We start from the raw sequence: 13,883 nt of genomic DNA, 5'->3' as shown, positions 1-13,883 counted from the left end.
GACCCGTGGCCCTCCGTGAACCCCGCAGGTGGCAGGTGGACGTGGGGGCTGCACGGAGAGGCCAGAGAAGCTGTCAGCCAACGTAGGAGTGACAGCCGTTTGGGTCCAGAGAGGCTGTTATTCATCAGTCAGCGGCCGGGTTTTTATTAGGCACCACTGTATGCCGGATCTGTGCAAGGCTCTCGGAACCCCATGAGGAGAATGAGCAGATCGGGTCCTGCTCCCGGAGCTTGGCAGGCCACTGGGGAAGCAGACAGGAGGAACTGTGTCTCGGGACAGGTGTCCGTGAGGCGAGGACGTGGTCTTGGGGGCACCCGGGAGGGAGGGCTCCGGTGGAGAGGACCGTTGGCTGAGACCCAAAGCAGGACTGGGTTTCATGGGAAGGCCCTGGACCCAGAGGCTCCGCCGCCCGCCCAGCCACGCCAGCCCCTCGACCCCCCTTGGGCTGCCTGAGCCTGTGGCTCCTGGGACCCAACCCTCTGCATCACCAGCTGGGGACCAAGAGGGAGTCACAGCTCGTTCTTTAAACTCTTAGTTGTATTTCTCATAGAATGCATGTCAATTGTTATTCTCATTTGTGTTTGTCCTGATAGCTATTCATATACACTAAATACGTCCGTTGAACTCACCATGTTAATTTTATATAGGGCTAAACCGTAATAGACGTTTAAAAAGGGACACATTTATACGTGCAGCTCTGGCTGTATCCTCACTCCCTGAGCACGCCCCTGTGAGCAGCGACCCCCGAGGCTCGGCCCCTGGACTCTCCCGAGATCACCAGTGACCCTGTTCTCACTACACCCCAGGTTGAGAGCTGGCAGGTCCCCACCTAAATAAAGGACAGAGATGTGTCATGGATGGATGAAGTGCCAAGCTCCTCTGAGCGAGCCTAGAGAGGCTGCTCTTCTCAGCCAAGCAGGTGCTCCGCAGAGGCTGCTGGGATTCGGGCTGGCCAAGCAGAGCTGCCTGAAGGTAGCCTCCCTCGGTCGATCCTGATGGTTCGCGCTCCCATCAGATGTGCTCCCTTTCTTCTTCCCTGCCTGCTCTCCTCTGGCCTCTTCTTCCTCCTCCCGGCTCTCATCCCCCATCCCCATGAAAGCAGGGGCCTCACCTGTCTTGCTCACCACTGTATCCAGAGTCTGGAACTCCGACACCTAATCCATACACCCTTCATACGTATTTGTCAGATGAATGGCAGAGTGAAGTGGCCCCCGATTTGCTCCCCTGTGGTCCAAGTCTTCCTGGGGACGGTGATCTTTACGTCTCCAAGCCCCAACATGGAGTCTGAGCCCAGAGTCGGGGTGACTGTGCGCAGAGCGAGAAGCTCTCAACCCTGACTCCACCACAAATTCGCGCTGTAGTCTTGACTTCTGCTTACCCATCTGTGAAACGGGGATATAGTGGTCTCTGACAGGATAGCTGAGTGGTGAATTGTAAAATCTCTTGCACATCCCCTGAGTATGACAGGGCCTCTGTGCTGGTAGGAATAAGTGCTTAATAAATGTGCGCTGAAGGAAAGCTTAACTGCTCGGTGTTCATTCACTCGGGTGCCATTCAAAACACACACCGTGGGCCTAATAGATGCCAGAGCCAGCCCTGTAGCCTAGGGCACATCAGCCCCTGGGGCGGTCTGGCTGCCTGAAGGGTCACCCCCTCCTTTGAGTAGCCCACCTCCCCACCCCAGCCTGGAGCCTTTACTCTGCTCTCTGGAGTGAAAACGTGCTGGCATCCTTATGCGTGAGGCTTTGGGAATTAGAATCGCTCCTCTGGGGAGTGTGTCTTTGTGCACCAGGAGCTCTGAAGAATTCATACTCATTGATTCAGAAGTTCCCTGTCTGGGAATCTGCCACAATAAATAAAAATGCGGGGCGCCTGGGTGGCTCAGTTGGTTAAGCGACTGCCTTCAGCTCAGGTCATGATCCTGGAGTCCCGGGATCGAGTCCCGCATCGGGCTCCCTGCTCGGCGGGGAGTCTTCTTCTCCCTCTGATCCTCTTCCCTCTCGTGCTCTCTGCCTCTCATTCTCTCTCTCAAATAAATAAATAAAATCTTTAAAAAATAAATAAATAAATAAATAAATAAATAAATAAATAAATAAAAATGCATGTAGAAGCACGTATGTACACCCAAATGCAGGTACGGGGTGTTGATTGGTGCATTATTTAAAAAAAATTTTTTTTATTATTAACATATAATGTATTATTTGTTCCAGGAGTACCGGTCTTACACAATACACAGTGCTCACCACAACACATACCCTCCCCAGTGTCCATCACCCAGTCACCTCATCCCCCCACCCCTCTCCCCTCCAGCAACTCCCAGTTTGTTTCCTGAGATTGAGTCTCTTATGGTTTGCCTCCGTCTCTGATTTCGTCGTTTTGGTTTTTTCCTCCCTTCCCCTATGATCCTCTGCCTTGTTTCTTAAATTCCTCATATCAGTGAGATCATATAATAATTGTCTTTCTCTGATTGACTTATTTCACTTAGCATAATACCCTCTAGTTCCATCCACATCGTTGCAAATGGCAAGATTTCATTTTTTGATGGCTGCATAATATTCCATTGTATATATGTACCACTTCTTCTTTATCCATTCATCTGTCAGTGGACATCTTGGCTCTTTCCAGTTTGGCTATTGTGGACGTTGCTGCTATAAACATTGGGGTGTACGTACCCCTTCGGATCACTACATTTGTATCTTTGGGCTAAATACCCAGTAGTGCAATTGTTGGGTCATAGGGTAGCTCTATTTTCAACTTTTAGAGGAACCTCCACACTGTTTTCCAGAGTGGCTGCACCAGCTTGCATTCCCACCAACAGTGCAGGAGGGTTCCCCTTTCTCCACATCCTCACCAACATCTGTCATTTCTGGACTTGTTAATTTTAGCCATTCTGACTGCATTATTTATAAAAGGAAAAAACCAAAATTTCTGAATCTCCAATTGTAGCGGGATGGTTAAATTGCGGTTTTATTTGTGGTAGAATAATATACAATGGGTAAAATGGTGTTTTGATGGAATTTTTATGCAAAATTTTATATAAAACCACATGTTTAAACATGTGTTCTCTCTGTCTCTCACACACACGTACACACACTCACATTGGGAAAAGGTGCAAAAGGAAAATATCTCAGTGTTAATAGTGGTTATCCTAAAGCAGCGAGGCTGATTCTCACTTTTTCTTTTTCCTCTTTTCTATTTCCTTAATGTTCTGTGCTGAGCATCGTGACTTTACAAAGAGAAGAGGAAGGAAGGCATTTTACAGCCCATGCTGGGGTGGAGGGCCCGGCCGTGAGAGGGGGTCTGTAAGTCCCAGCGACTGCCCGCAGCTGTGGATAAGCTATGTGCCTTAACGCTTCCGTCTGCGAAATGGGCATGAGGGTGTCTGCCTCCAAGTGTTGCCGTCTCTACTAATTTTTGTAGCTTAAAATAGGCCCTGTCCATGATAACAAACAGAAGGAGAGCCCTGTGAGATGCTGTGTCTGAGCACAGGGTTGCTTGACCCGGCAGACGTCCCTCTGAAAGGCGGTTTCTCCCGAGGCCCGTGAGCCCAGGTTAATTCTCTCTCTCCCTCTCCACAGCTGCCCATGATGGGAGGCGCCTTCATGGACTCGCCCAATGAGGACTTCAGCACAGAGTACTCCCTCTTTAACTCCTCCACCAACGTCCATGCGGCCTCCAACGGCCAGGGCCAGCCGGAGGAGCCTCCACGGTCCTCCAACGACACGGTCTTGCTCTGGATTGCCATCATAGCGACACTGGGGAACATTGTGGTGGTTGGGGTGGTGTACGCCTTCACCTTCTGAGGTTCGGGGCGCCCGCGAGCTCCAGGCCGGCTCACCCCGTGCTGGGCTCACAGCAGGGCGAAGCTTTGTTTGGGGCATCGGCGCTGTTGGCCTTTGGCTGTGCCCACCTTCTGGAACCAGAAGTTCTGACCACGTGCACGTCCTCTCCAGGGGCAGCGACCGTGCATCAGGAATTCCCCCAAGCAGCCCTGATTTCCAACGTTCTGTGCTGTGGTCAAGCTGATCCAGAAAACGGGAGTGTGAGCTTCCAGTCCCTGGAGGCATGATGGGGCAAAGCCTTCGCAAGGAGCAAATTGGGGAATTTTTTGAAACTGTATTTTAAGAACATAAGACCAGTGGAAACAGCCGGTTAGCTGTGAAATATGGACATGGGGTGACGATCGCTTGCTGGCCGTAAATAATCACGTATGTGTCTTGTTTTTATGCCAACTTACCGCACCTGGTGTATGGGGTGCCAGGTGAGAGCAGCCCTCAGAACTGGAACGTTCCCAGCCCAGCCTTGGTCTCCCACTCAGCCCTTTGGAATAGGGTGGTCGTGACCTGGGCCATAGAACGTTCCTCGTTTGACTTGGACAGGGCATCTTTGTCATCAGACACTTGGCCCCTTTTGAGACCCAGATGCATCGGCAGTCCAAGGACAGGGGGATGACTGGTGATGGGGTGGGATTTCCATGGGTAGGGGGTTCTCTGCCAGATGGACTTGCTCTTCTTTTTCAAAAGAGAAGAAGCGCCTTTAAACTGTAGATCTGCCATGTGGTCAAGTCTTCAGACCAGCCGCCAGAAGATGCTCTCTCCTCTCTGAGAAATCTCGGGATTTTAGAGATGGCAGGCTCATGCCCACCTGATCCTCCGACAGCCGGGAGGGAGAGGCGCGGTTTGCCATTGAACACAGGGCAGGTGTCTGCAGCGGTCAGAGCAGGAGGGACGTTTCCTGACTCAGCCGGGGGCTCTCTCAGCCCCAGTGAAGCACTCTCTCAAGCAAATCCCTGCTTCTCAGCTGCCCTCGGGGAGAATGCCCAGAGAAAGGGTCTGGAAGCTGTGTGCCAGGGGGGCCAGGTGCTCAGACACCTGCATTTTACACTGGGTCTGGCTCCTGGGTTCTCTTGCAGGCATGAATGTGTTCTGTCCGAGTCAGCCTCCTTAACCTTCCTCCGAGTCAGTGGCTGTGGGGAAGGGGGTTCTGGCAAGTAAGGGAGCCTCCCGCGCAGACCGGCACAGGATGGGACACGCTGGGGGAGAAGGGCTCGCTCTTCTTTGTCCTTAGGAAAGGCGCCTGCACGGTACACCCCCCTTCCCCAGATAGCTGCCCTGTGCCGAGCAGAGTGGGAGAGGCTCACACGCAGGCTCCCTCGCTTGCAGGCCAGGAGTGGCTTTCTCCGTGCTTTCTCCCCGTGCTGTGGGAAAGAAAATAAATGGTCTAAACTTCCCCTCTGTGGTGGGGAAACTGAAAAGACTGGGTGGGAAGCCCTGGTGCTGTTTGGGGACAATTGCAAAAAGGCTGATTATGTCCCTGTGGTCTCAGGAGACATGGCTGTTTCTGAATGGCAGGCACAGGGACATCTTAATTGTCCAGAGGCAGCCACCCATCTGCGAGGTTGGCGCTGGGCTACTGTGCTAACAGGATCTCCAGCCCGACCTCCAGACTGTGTCCTCAGGCGGCCACCAGCTCCTCTGAGCCATATGTGTCGCTGCAGCCATGCATGCATGCCCGGCGGCTTCGGCTCAAGTGGAGCTCGTGAGTGCAGAGCTGGTGTGACCTTTGCCGAGAGGGAGAAGGGATGGGGGACCTTCGGCCCGGGCTCCTTCTGGAATCACTGACAGGGCCGTGCTCTCAGCAGGACCAGACTGGGCGGGGAGGGCGGGGGGGCGGGGGGGCTGGGCTGGGTGGTCAGCCATTGCACACCCATCATCCCCGCTGCTTCCCGAGCAAACTCTTCCCTGTCTCAACCCCCATGTGTGCCCCATGAGCAAGGGCTTTCTGAGACAGGTGTCTTCATGAGAACCCAAGGAGGAGGTCGAGAGCCGGGGTGGGGAGGAGCCTAGGCGATGCTTGGTGTCTCTGTGGGGGTCACTGCAGCCCAGATATTCTGAGTCCTTACCTTCTGACCCCGCATCCCCAAAGGAGCCCTGTAGAGAAGTAGGTGGCAGCTCCCTGTTCTCCAGATGGCCTGTGGCGATGGCAGTGGGAGCTCGAGGGTTCCGTGTGTCGTGACCGGGGAGGGGAGGAACGTGTGGTCCCAGCTCCGAGTATCCAGGGCAGCCCCAGCGGGCTGGGGATTCTCTGGGTAATTCTGAGCGCAGGGGTCTCCCCCACGAAGGCTCTCTCCTCCCCTGGCGTAAATGCCAGTTAAATTCAGCTTTCAAGGAGTTCTCCCTCTTTGGTCAGGGCCACAGACACGGGGCCTGGAGACCTGGGCCGTCTTGTCCAGACTTTACGTTCGGCGATTATAGTGACTTGCTCAGGGTCACTCCATCCCAGTCTCCTACAGTGTTTTGATCTGGTTTTTCCCACCATCACGTAGGTAACAACGAGGATAGATGTGCACGTGAATGTCCAATGAAGGGTAAAGGACAGATTTCCAGCCAGAGGGTGTGCTATGCTGTCCCTTCTGCCTTACTCAGCGGGGTTCTGTCTTGGATGTTAGGTAACGGGCAGGAGGCACCATCTGAGCGTTGTGTCCAGGCACCGTGCTGGGCCCACATGTGCGTGTTCAATCTGTACGATCACCTTACAGCATCCTTACTCCAATACATATGGAACCAGAAGCTCAGGGGAGCAGAGTAACTTGCCCGAGGCCACACAGCATGAAAGTGACAAGCTGGGATTGGAGTCTGGACCCTCCGGCTCTAAGGCCTGCCTCTTTCTGCCACACCATGCTGCATTCACTGGCTGGGGTGGCACCTCCAGGGCACGTTTAAGCCAGGCTCTGGGCCTACAGAGGCCATTCCTCGAGGTCCCATGTCGTGGTGTGGCCCCGGCCAGCTCTGGCTTCCTCCACAGGCAGAAGTCTGACTGTCCTCAGAATAGGGCAGGCTCGTCCCCCTGCCCATTGCCCTCTCTCTGCCCAAGCTTCGGGGATGGTGGTCCCTGTCACCTGCCCCTCTCTTCAAAGCTGAACACAAGTGTGTTTGTGTGGCCAGAGATGTTACCAGAGAGCAGCTTTCTTGGGATACACGCCGAAGGACCCTGGCCAAGACCCGGAGCCCAACAAAGGGGCCCACCCAAGGAGTGAGGCTCATGCAGCCAGATTGCCGGGGAGAGTCGGGATGATCCGTGTGGTAGGTGAGGCTCCAGCCCAGGCTCAGGCCTCCTGTTGGGCCCCAGGACTCTCCTGAGCAGGCAGGACGGATGCTCCTCTCTCACACCCCAGCCTGGAGCTCCCATCTGGCTTCTCCTGGGTGAGGTTGGCCCCAGAGCCCACCTTGACTTAATGAGCCAGCGCTGAGGAAGAAGGGGCTTGCCTCTTCAGTAGCTGCTCTTCAGAGAAGGGGTCCTGTGTTTGCTGGAATGTTCTCCCTCCTTGGCCCTCCACGTGCCTCCCCATCTTCCCTCTGCAAGCCATAGGTGCCGCATACCCGTGTTTGTCTGCATGTGGGACACGTGCTTTAGGAGGGCTGGAGATGCTGTTACCGGAGCTTGGGAGGAGAGGCCGGAGGACGCGTTCGGCAGGTGTGTCCCGAGGGGGTTCCACCTCCTGTGTGGGCCCAGGCGAGGTGATCACTCAGCTGTCCTTCCCTTTTCCCTGAGATCCAGGTCAAGAGGCAGATGAGATTCCCCTCCAGAGAGAGACAGTTTACCTCCTTTCAGGAGATCCCCGGGATCAGAGAGAGAAAGTTAGGGAGGGCAGACTAGTACCACCTGGCTGGAGAGGCAATAAGCCATTTTCCAGCCTGTTCTAAATGGAAGGCCTGGCTGCCGGCCAGACCACTAGCATATGTTGGAACCCCTCCCTGGAGACTGGAGAGACGCGGCCGTCGTCTGTCCTGCTGCCTGATTCCCTCCAGACAAGTGATCCTGTCCTTCTTCAGGAGCATGACCTTCTTTCATCATTAGCAGTGATATCATTAATAATTATTATCCTTACTGTTGTCATCTACCGTGCATCTTCCTTGTGCTGTGCTCTGTTCGTATCCCATTTACTTCTCCACTCACCCCTCGGAGGCAGAAGTGAGGTGCGGAGAAGTGCACGTTAATTATTGTCCCATTTTTCTGTTGAGAAAACTGAGGCCGGGCCAATGGGCCTGAGAACCCACATCTAGAGAGCTGGGATTCAGATCCACCTCTGCTGGCCCTCCAGGCTGGATGGCTACCCTGTGTCTCTCTGTGCGCACACTCTCCACAGTGAGCCCTCTGGAACGGACCGTCCCAGGAACGGGGACTCTGAGGCTGGGGCTGTTTGGGTCCCGGGTCGCAGAGTTCAAGTGTAGGTCCTGGAAGGGGGTTGGAGCAGTGCACACGTGTTTAGCAGTCTGAGAAACTCACAGAGGTAAAGAGGCGTTAGAGAGCTTCCAATCAGGACCTGTAATATTGGGGAGGGCAAATGGGGCCACAAGGGAAAGGAAGGGAGACCTGGCAAGTCTCCGGCTACCTGGTCCAGAACATCATCTCCCAGCCTGCTGTGCCGTCACCGGGGAGTGCAGGGATGGCCCTGGATTACCAGCACCAGCCCTGGGATGGGCATCGCGCTACCTTCCAGCTGTCACCCGGCCCCCTGCACCATGTCCTGGCACCTGCCCGTTGAGCATCCCCAGAGCGAGTCCTAGGTGGGCTGGGCTGCCCTGATGGGACGACGAAGAGGCTGTGCTCAGGGGGCCAAAGGCAGCAGTCAGAGCCTGAGTGCCCTGTAGTGGCCTGCCCCACGGGCCCCTGGCCTCTGTCATCAGTGACAAGGACACAAGACAGGCTGGCTGAGCTGAGAGCTGAGAGCCCAGAGGGACAGGAGTTCATCATCTCCAAGCGGAAAAAAGGAGCCTCTCCAAGAAACTCAGGTCATCCGCATTAAGCAGCAGCGAGATGTTCCCAGAAAATCACTTCTGAGGTGAGATCTTGGCCATTTTCTTTCCCCTCTTTTGGGGGGTGTGACAGGGGACAAAACAGTGCAAAACATAGGGACTGTGGAGAGGAAGGATTCCCCCAGAGTGAGAAAAGGGTAGCTGTCAGGAGTTAATGGAATGGAATGGTCGAAAGTACAGAAAATTGACATCAATTTTAGAATGTAAGTCTGTGTTGTTGTTCTGAGTCACTGGGAAAGTCATAATTTTTTTTTATCAAGAAGGATAATAAGGGGCGCCTGGGTGGCTCAGTTGTTAAGCGGCTGCCTTCAGGTCGGGTCATGATAACAGGGTCCTGGGATCGAGCCCCACATTGGGCTCCCTGCTCAGCGGGAAGCCTGCTTCTCCCCCTCCCACTCCCCCTGCTTATGTTCCCTATCTCGCTGTCTCTCTCTCTGTCAAATAAATAAATAAAATCTTTAAAAAAAGAGAGAGAGAGAGAGATAATAAAAGCAGAGGAATCCCTCGGAGAGGCAGGACAGGCTGCACAGTACCTAGGATGTACCCCGTGCCCATCTTTTGGCCGCGGTGCAGGCTTGCACCTGCCAGAATCTATCCAGATGCTTTTTTTTAAAAAAAAGATTTTATTTATTTATTTGAGAGAGAGAATGAGATAGAGAGAGAGAGCGCACGAGAGAGGGGAAGGTCAGAGGGAGAAGCAGATTCCCCACTGAGCAGGGAGCCCGATGCGGGACTCGATCCGGGGACTCCAGAATCATGACCTGAGCCGAAGGCAGTCGCTTAACCAACTAAGCCACCCAGGCGCCCCCTATCCAGATGCTTAATGAGGCTCCATCCTCTGCCTCTGGGTCCTTTTGCCAGCTGACTTCCCGCCTTCCCAGAAGGAGGGCTGAGACCCCTCCTGCCTTGGGAATAAATCCTGACAGATACACAAGGCATATTTGCAGGGAACTTGTGTGCACAACAGTTGGGGAAATCCAGAGTCCTTATTCATCACCGAGCCCCTCCATGTGGCTAAGCAGCCACCAGCGACCCCTGTGTCCATCCCACCAATGTCTTAAGGAACGAAAGAATCACTGCACTTACGGTTCAAAGCATTATCCCAACAATCCAGATGATTCTGACCAGGGCTCTGTAAGCTGGTAGGTAGGGAGTTTCCAAACTTTTACACTTAAGGGGACGGAGTCTCTGAGGGTTTTGTGGGAGTTTGCCAGCTCAGGCTGGTCGGCAGGAGACTGGGGTCTTGAGCCCAGGGCATCTATGTAGCAACGTTTCTGAACCATTAGGCCAGGGGTTCTCAACCTTGGAAAATTCTGTCCTTCAGGGGACCTTCAGCAACGTGGAGAGACAATTTGGTTTTCACAGCTTGTTGGGGGTCGATGTTCTACTGGCATCTAGTGGATAGAAGCCAGCGAAGCTGCTGAACACCCCCCAACAACAAAGAATTAATGATCTGACCCCCAAACACCAATAGCGCTGAGGTGGGGAAACCCGGTACCAGGCAATGCTATCTCTGAATCCAAAACTGTGGGTGTTTTCCAAAGCTCCCCTTTTCCCCATTTGCAAGTCATGGAATAAATCAGAGTTCTTCTGAGCAACGGTGGTGATCATGGTTGCTGCCCCGAGTTCCGATAATCCCAGCGGAGGGCAGTGGTCTGCAGCCTAGCAAGTCCTTTGGGTATCCACGGACTCTCCATGCCCACCACCTTGGGCTTTCAAGGGGAGACTCACCCAGAGGGAGGGGCTGAATTTGTCCAGGTAACTGTGGTCTCTGGGACCTAGAGGGAACCTGACCTCTGCCATGCATCTGAGCAGCACTGCTGGGGTGGGGGGCGGGCTGGGGTGGGGGGCAGAGGGGAGCTTAGAAGGGATGAGGATGGGAGGGGCTGCCTCAGAGTCTTTGGGCAAACCTTTATCTTAACCTTGTTTTTGACTCTTTTCCATGTGCCCCACCCCGTTCCCCGCCCCCCACCCCCACCGACTTGAAGGCATATTCACACTTTCTGCTATTTAACGTTTTACGGAAACCTTACTCTGGTAAGGAGCCACCCTCCAGAGACCAGTTCTTCACGCAGAGAGAATCAGAAACGTTTCTGTGTCTGACAAACGTTTTCATAATCAACTTGTAAGTAGTTTACTTAATTAAAAAAAAAAAAAGGTATTTTAACTATTCTTGTAATCCTTTGCTACTCAAGCCCCCTGGTTTCACGATGAGATCACTAACTTTTACTACAGTGAATAGACGATTTCTTAACGTAGGGCTTCTATGTGCTTTTTGAAAAATATCTAACCTTGATGGATGTAAAAATGTGGCTGTGGAATCATGTTCTTTTGTTAGCACCATTGTTTTTTGTCCTTTTCTATGATCATCATTAAAAACAAAACAAAACTTTAACTCCGAAGTGTTTGAATCCAACCTGTGCTTTACATAAGGCTACTGTCTATTCATCGAGGCAGGGCTCAGCTCCAGGTCCCCTCCGTTCTGGTGCTCCTTCTGCCCCACCGAAGCAGGATGACTCCCCTCCTCCCTGCGCCCCTCCCCAGCCTCACACCTGCAGGGAGCAGGCGGTGGGGGAGGGGGAAGCAGATCGCAGGAGTTGCGTTCACTCACCCATCAGGAGCCCCCTCCCCGCCCCCCCCCCGCCCGCCCCGTAAGTCCTCGGAGAGCAAGGTGTATCTTACTCAACTTTTTAATCTCCCCACGCCTAGCACTGTGCCTGGCTCACGGTAAACACCCAACACCCATTCAAGGAATGAATGAGTGATATCCAGAAGACCAGCCCAATACATTTCCACACAACACGGGACAGTGAGCCTGTACTTACAGTTTCATTCATTCACTGCTAACAGCAAACAGAAGGCACTTACTAGGTTCTGTGCAGGTCTGAGCTCTTTACATATATATTAACTCACTTCATCTCCACGACAGCTATATAAAGTAGGTACTATTGTTATCCTGTTTCTGTTTTTATAAGAGGAAACTGAGGCAGGGGATTTCCTGGCCCAAGGCCATGTAGCTGGTGAGTGGCAGGACCAGGATCGGAATCCAGGCTGGGCTCAGAGTCCACATTCTAATGGCTGTAAATGCCCCCTCGACATTTGTTGAGCACTGACTGTGTGGGAGGCCATGTGCCAGGAGTAGGGATGCTGGGGCAAGTGAGCAGCCTCTGTCCTGACACACAGGCTTGAGGGGGCGAGAGGCACAAAGAATGTCACTGTCAGTGTTATATGCCAGGACGATAAGGGACCAAGTGCTGGGTCCTGCACCAGAGTCCCTACTGAAGGATCCAGATCAGGCCCCGAAGGAGGTCCATCCTGGTCCCACTGAGGCAGGAACAGTGCAAGGCACTGATTAGATCAGTGGCTTAGGCAATAGCTGACAACTAATGGGAGCTTACACCCCAAGCCCTGGGTCCCAAATTAAAGTCTGGTCATCCTAAAAGGTAGGAGGGGTCTACCTCTGGGGCAGGTGCAGGAAGGGATGTGCCCGTCAAAACATCCATGGGTCAGGTGTCAAAGGCTTTATGACCAAGAAATCTTGGGCTGCAGACCCAACCCCCCCGCCCCCCCACACACACCTCCCACCCACAACTGTTGTCTCAGACCAGTTCCAGTGCTTCTAGCCCCTTCTGTCAGACAGGAAGACCCTGCACCTTCAGGGCTCGAAGAGCAGGGGACTTCCTGTGCTGGGCGTATCATGGGTACCTGCCTCTCTAATCCATGGGACCAAGTATAAATGAGAACTCAGAGCTCTTGTTCAACATCATGAAGAATTTCAAGATGGTGACCCCAGGGCATCAAACCAAGGGCCGGGCTCTTCTGATGGTTCAGGTCACACGCCCATGAAGCAGCCCTGGCCATCACTGCTTTAAGCCCCACAGCCAGGAGAAGAGAGGGGCAGGTTAACACACTCCACGCCACACGGTGCGGTCCTCTCTCTTAGGGTGCTTTTCGGGAGAATTCATGTTGGCTGCTGTGGAGAAAAGCAGAAAGGACCAGAAAACATTCCCATTCCTGCATGCCGGCTCCTTTTGCAATGTGACTTCGAGCACAAGTAAGTAGACTTTGGCAGCAAGTAGAGCCAAAGAGATCACTGAGGGCTGCCTGGAGGAGGCAAGACTCAATCTTGTATGGAATCTGGAGAAGCAGGTGCACAGCAGAGGGGTACGTGGGTGCTGGGGAGGGCAGTTTGGGGGGTCAGGCTGGAGCCTGGAGGTCAAAGCAATAACGGGGATAAGGCTGGATAAGCAGATAAAGCCAGCACGAAGAGGCCCCCGAATGTCAGGGTTGGGGGGTCATAGTAGAGAGTGGGCTGCCATTAGCTGTACCCAAGCGGGGCTGGCCCTCGGAGTGGAGGGGACACAGTGTCTGGAAGAGGACGGCAGCAAGGCAGCTGGGAAGTGACTCTTGATTCTGCCTCTCAAACCGGCTCCTCCAGCCGTCTTCTGGGTACCAGCCCCCCCCCCCCCGCCGCGCTCGCCCCCTCCCCCTGCTTTAGCGTTTATACTAAATTTTTAGTTCTACATTTGGTTTGTAAATGCTTATGTTTGCATTCTATTTGCTTGCTGCCCGTAGGTCTTGAGATTCTCATGGCTTGAAATGGGTTTGCGGGCTCCGAATGTCAACACGAAACAGTGGGCCCCGTAAGGAAAGGAACGTTCCTACAAGCAGGGCTCTCCCGTCCAGCAGCCAGCCGGTTGCTGAGTTGGTGGGGCTGGCGTGCTCCCTTCTCCTGGAGAAGCCTGCCTGTCCCCTTTGGCTCACCCTCGTGTCCCCCACCCAGTGCCCAGCCCAGACTTGGCACCCTGTCATACTTCCGCACCAGTGGGGGAATAAGTAAACTGGAGCAGATGGGATGAAAAACAAATGGCACTTGGGTGCCTGGTGGAACGACCATCCCGGCATCACCCCTGGAGCTGTCTGAGCCAAGAGGGGAGGAAGGGGAAGAGGAGGAGGGGAGGGACGGTTCCCAGGATGGTGGTGGGCCCCCCAGGGATTCTGGAGCCCAGCCAGTTCCTGTTCACCTGGCTCCGAAGCCTGCCCTCCCTGGTGATTTTCCGTTTGGCT

The 13,883-nt window shown here is 53.8% G+C and overlaps 1 protein-coding gene across 2 annotated transcripts in view; it reads left to right on the top strand.

Moving 5' to 3' along the window:
* C9H14orf132 (chromosome 9 C14orf132 homolog) overlaps positions 1-11,218 on the top strand; it is a 51,928-nt gene extending 40,710 nt beyond the window's left edge. For both annotated transcript variants that reach the window (XM_031030680.2, XM_081829970.1), the window contains exon 2: positions 3,579-11,218. In XM_031030680.2, the coding sequence (XP_030886540.1) occupies positions 3,579-3,803 (225 nt within the window). In that variant the 3' untranslated portion in view covers positions 3,804-11,218. The remainder of the gene's footprint in view (positions 1-3,578) is intronic.
* The last annotated feature ends 2,665 nt before the right edge of the window (positions 11,219-13,883 follow it).

Source organism: Leptonychotes weddellii, chromosome 9 (assembly GCF_054177405.1).
Source record: "Leptonychotes weddellii isolate Sample4059 chromosome 9, ASM5417740v2, whole genome shotgun sequence".
In the NCBI taxonomy this organism is placed as follows: Eukaryota; Metazoa; Chordata; class Mammalia; order Carnivora; family Phocidae; genus Leptonychotes; species Leptonychotes weddellii.
This window is presented reverse-complemented; position numbering and strand designations above follow the sequence as displayed.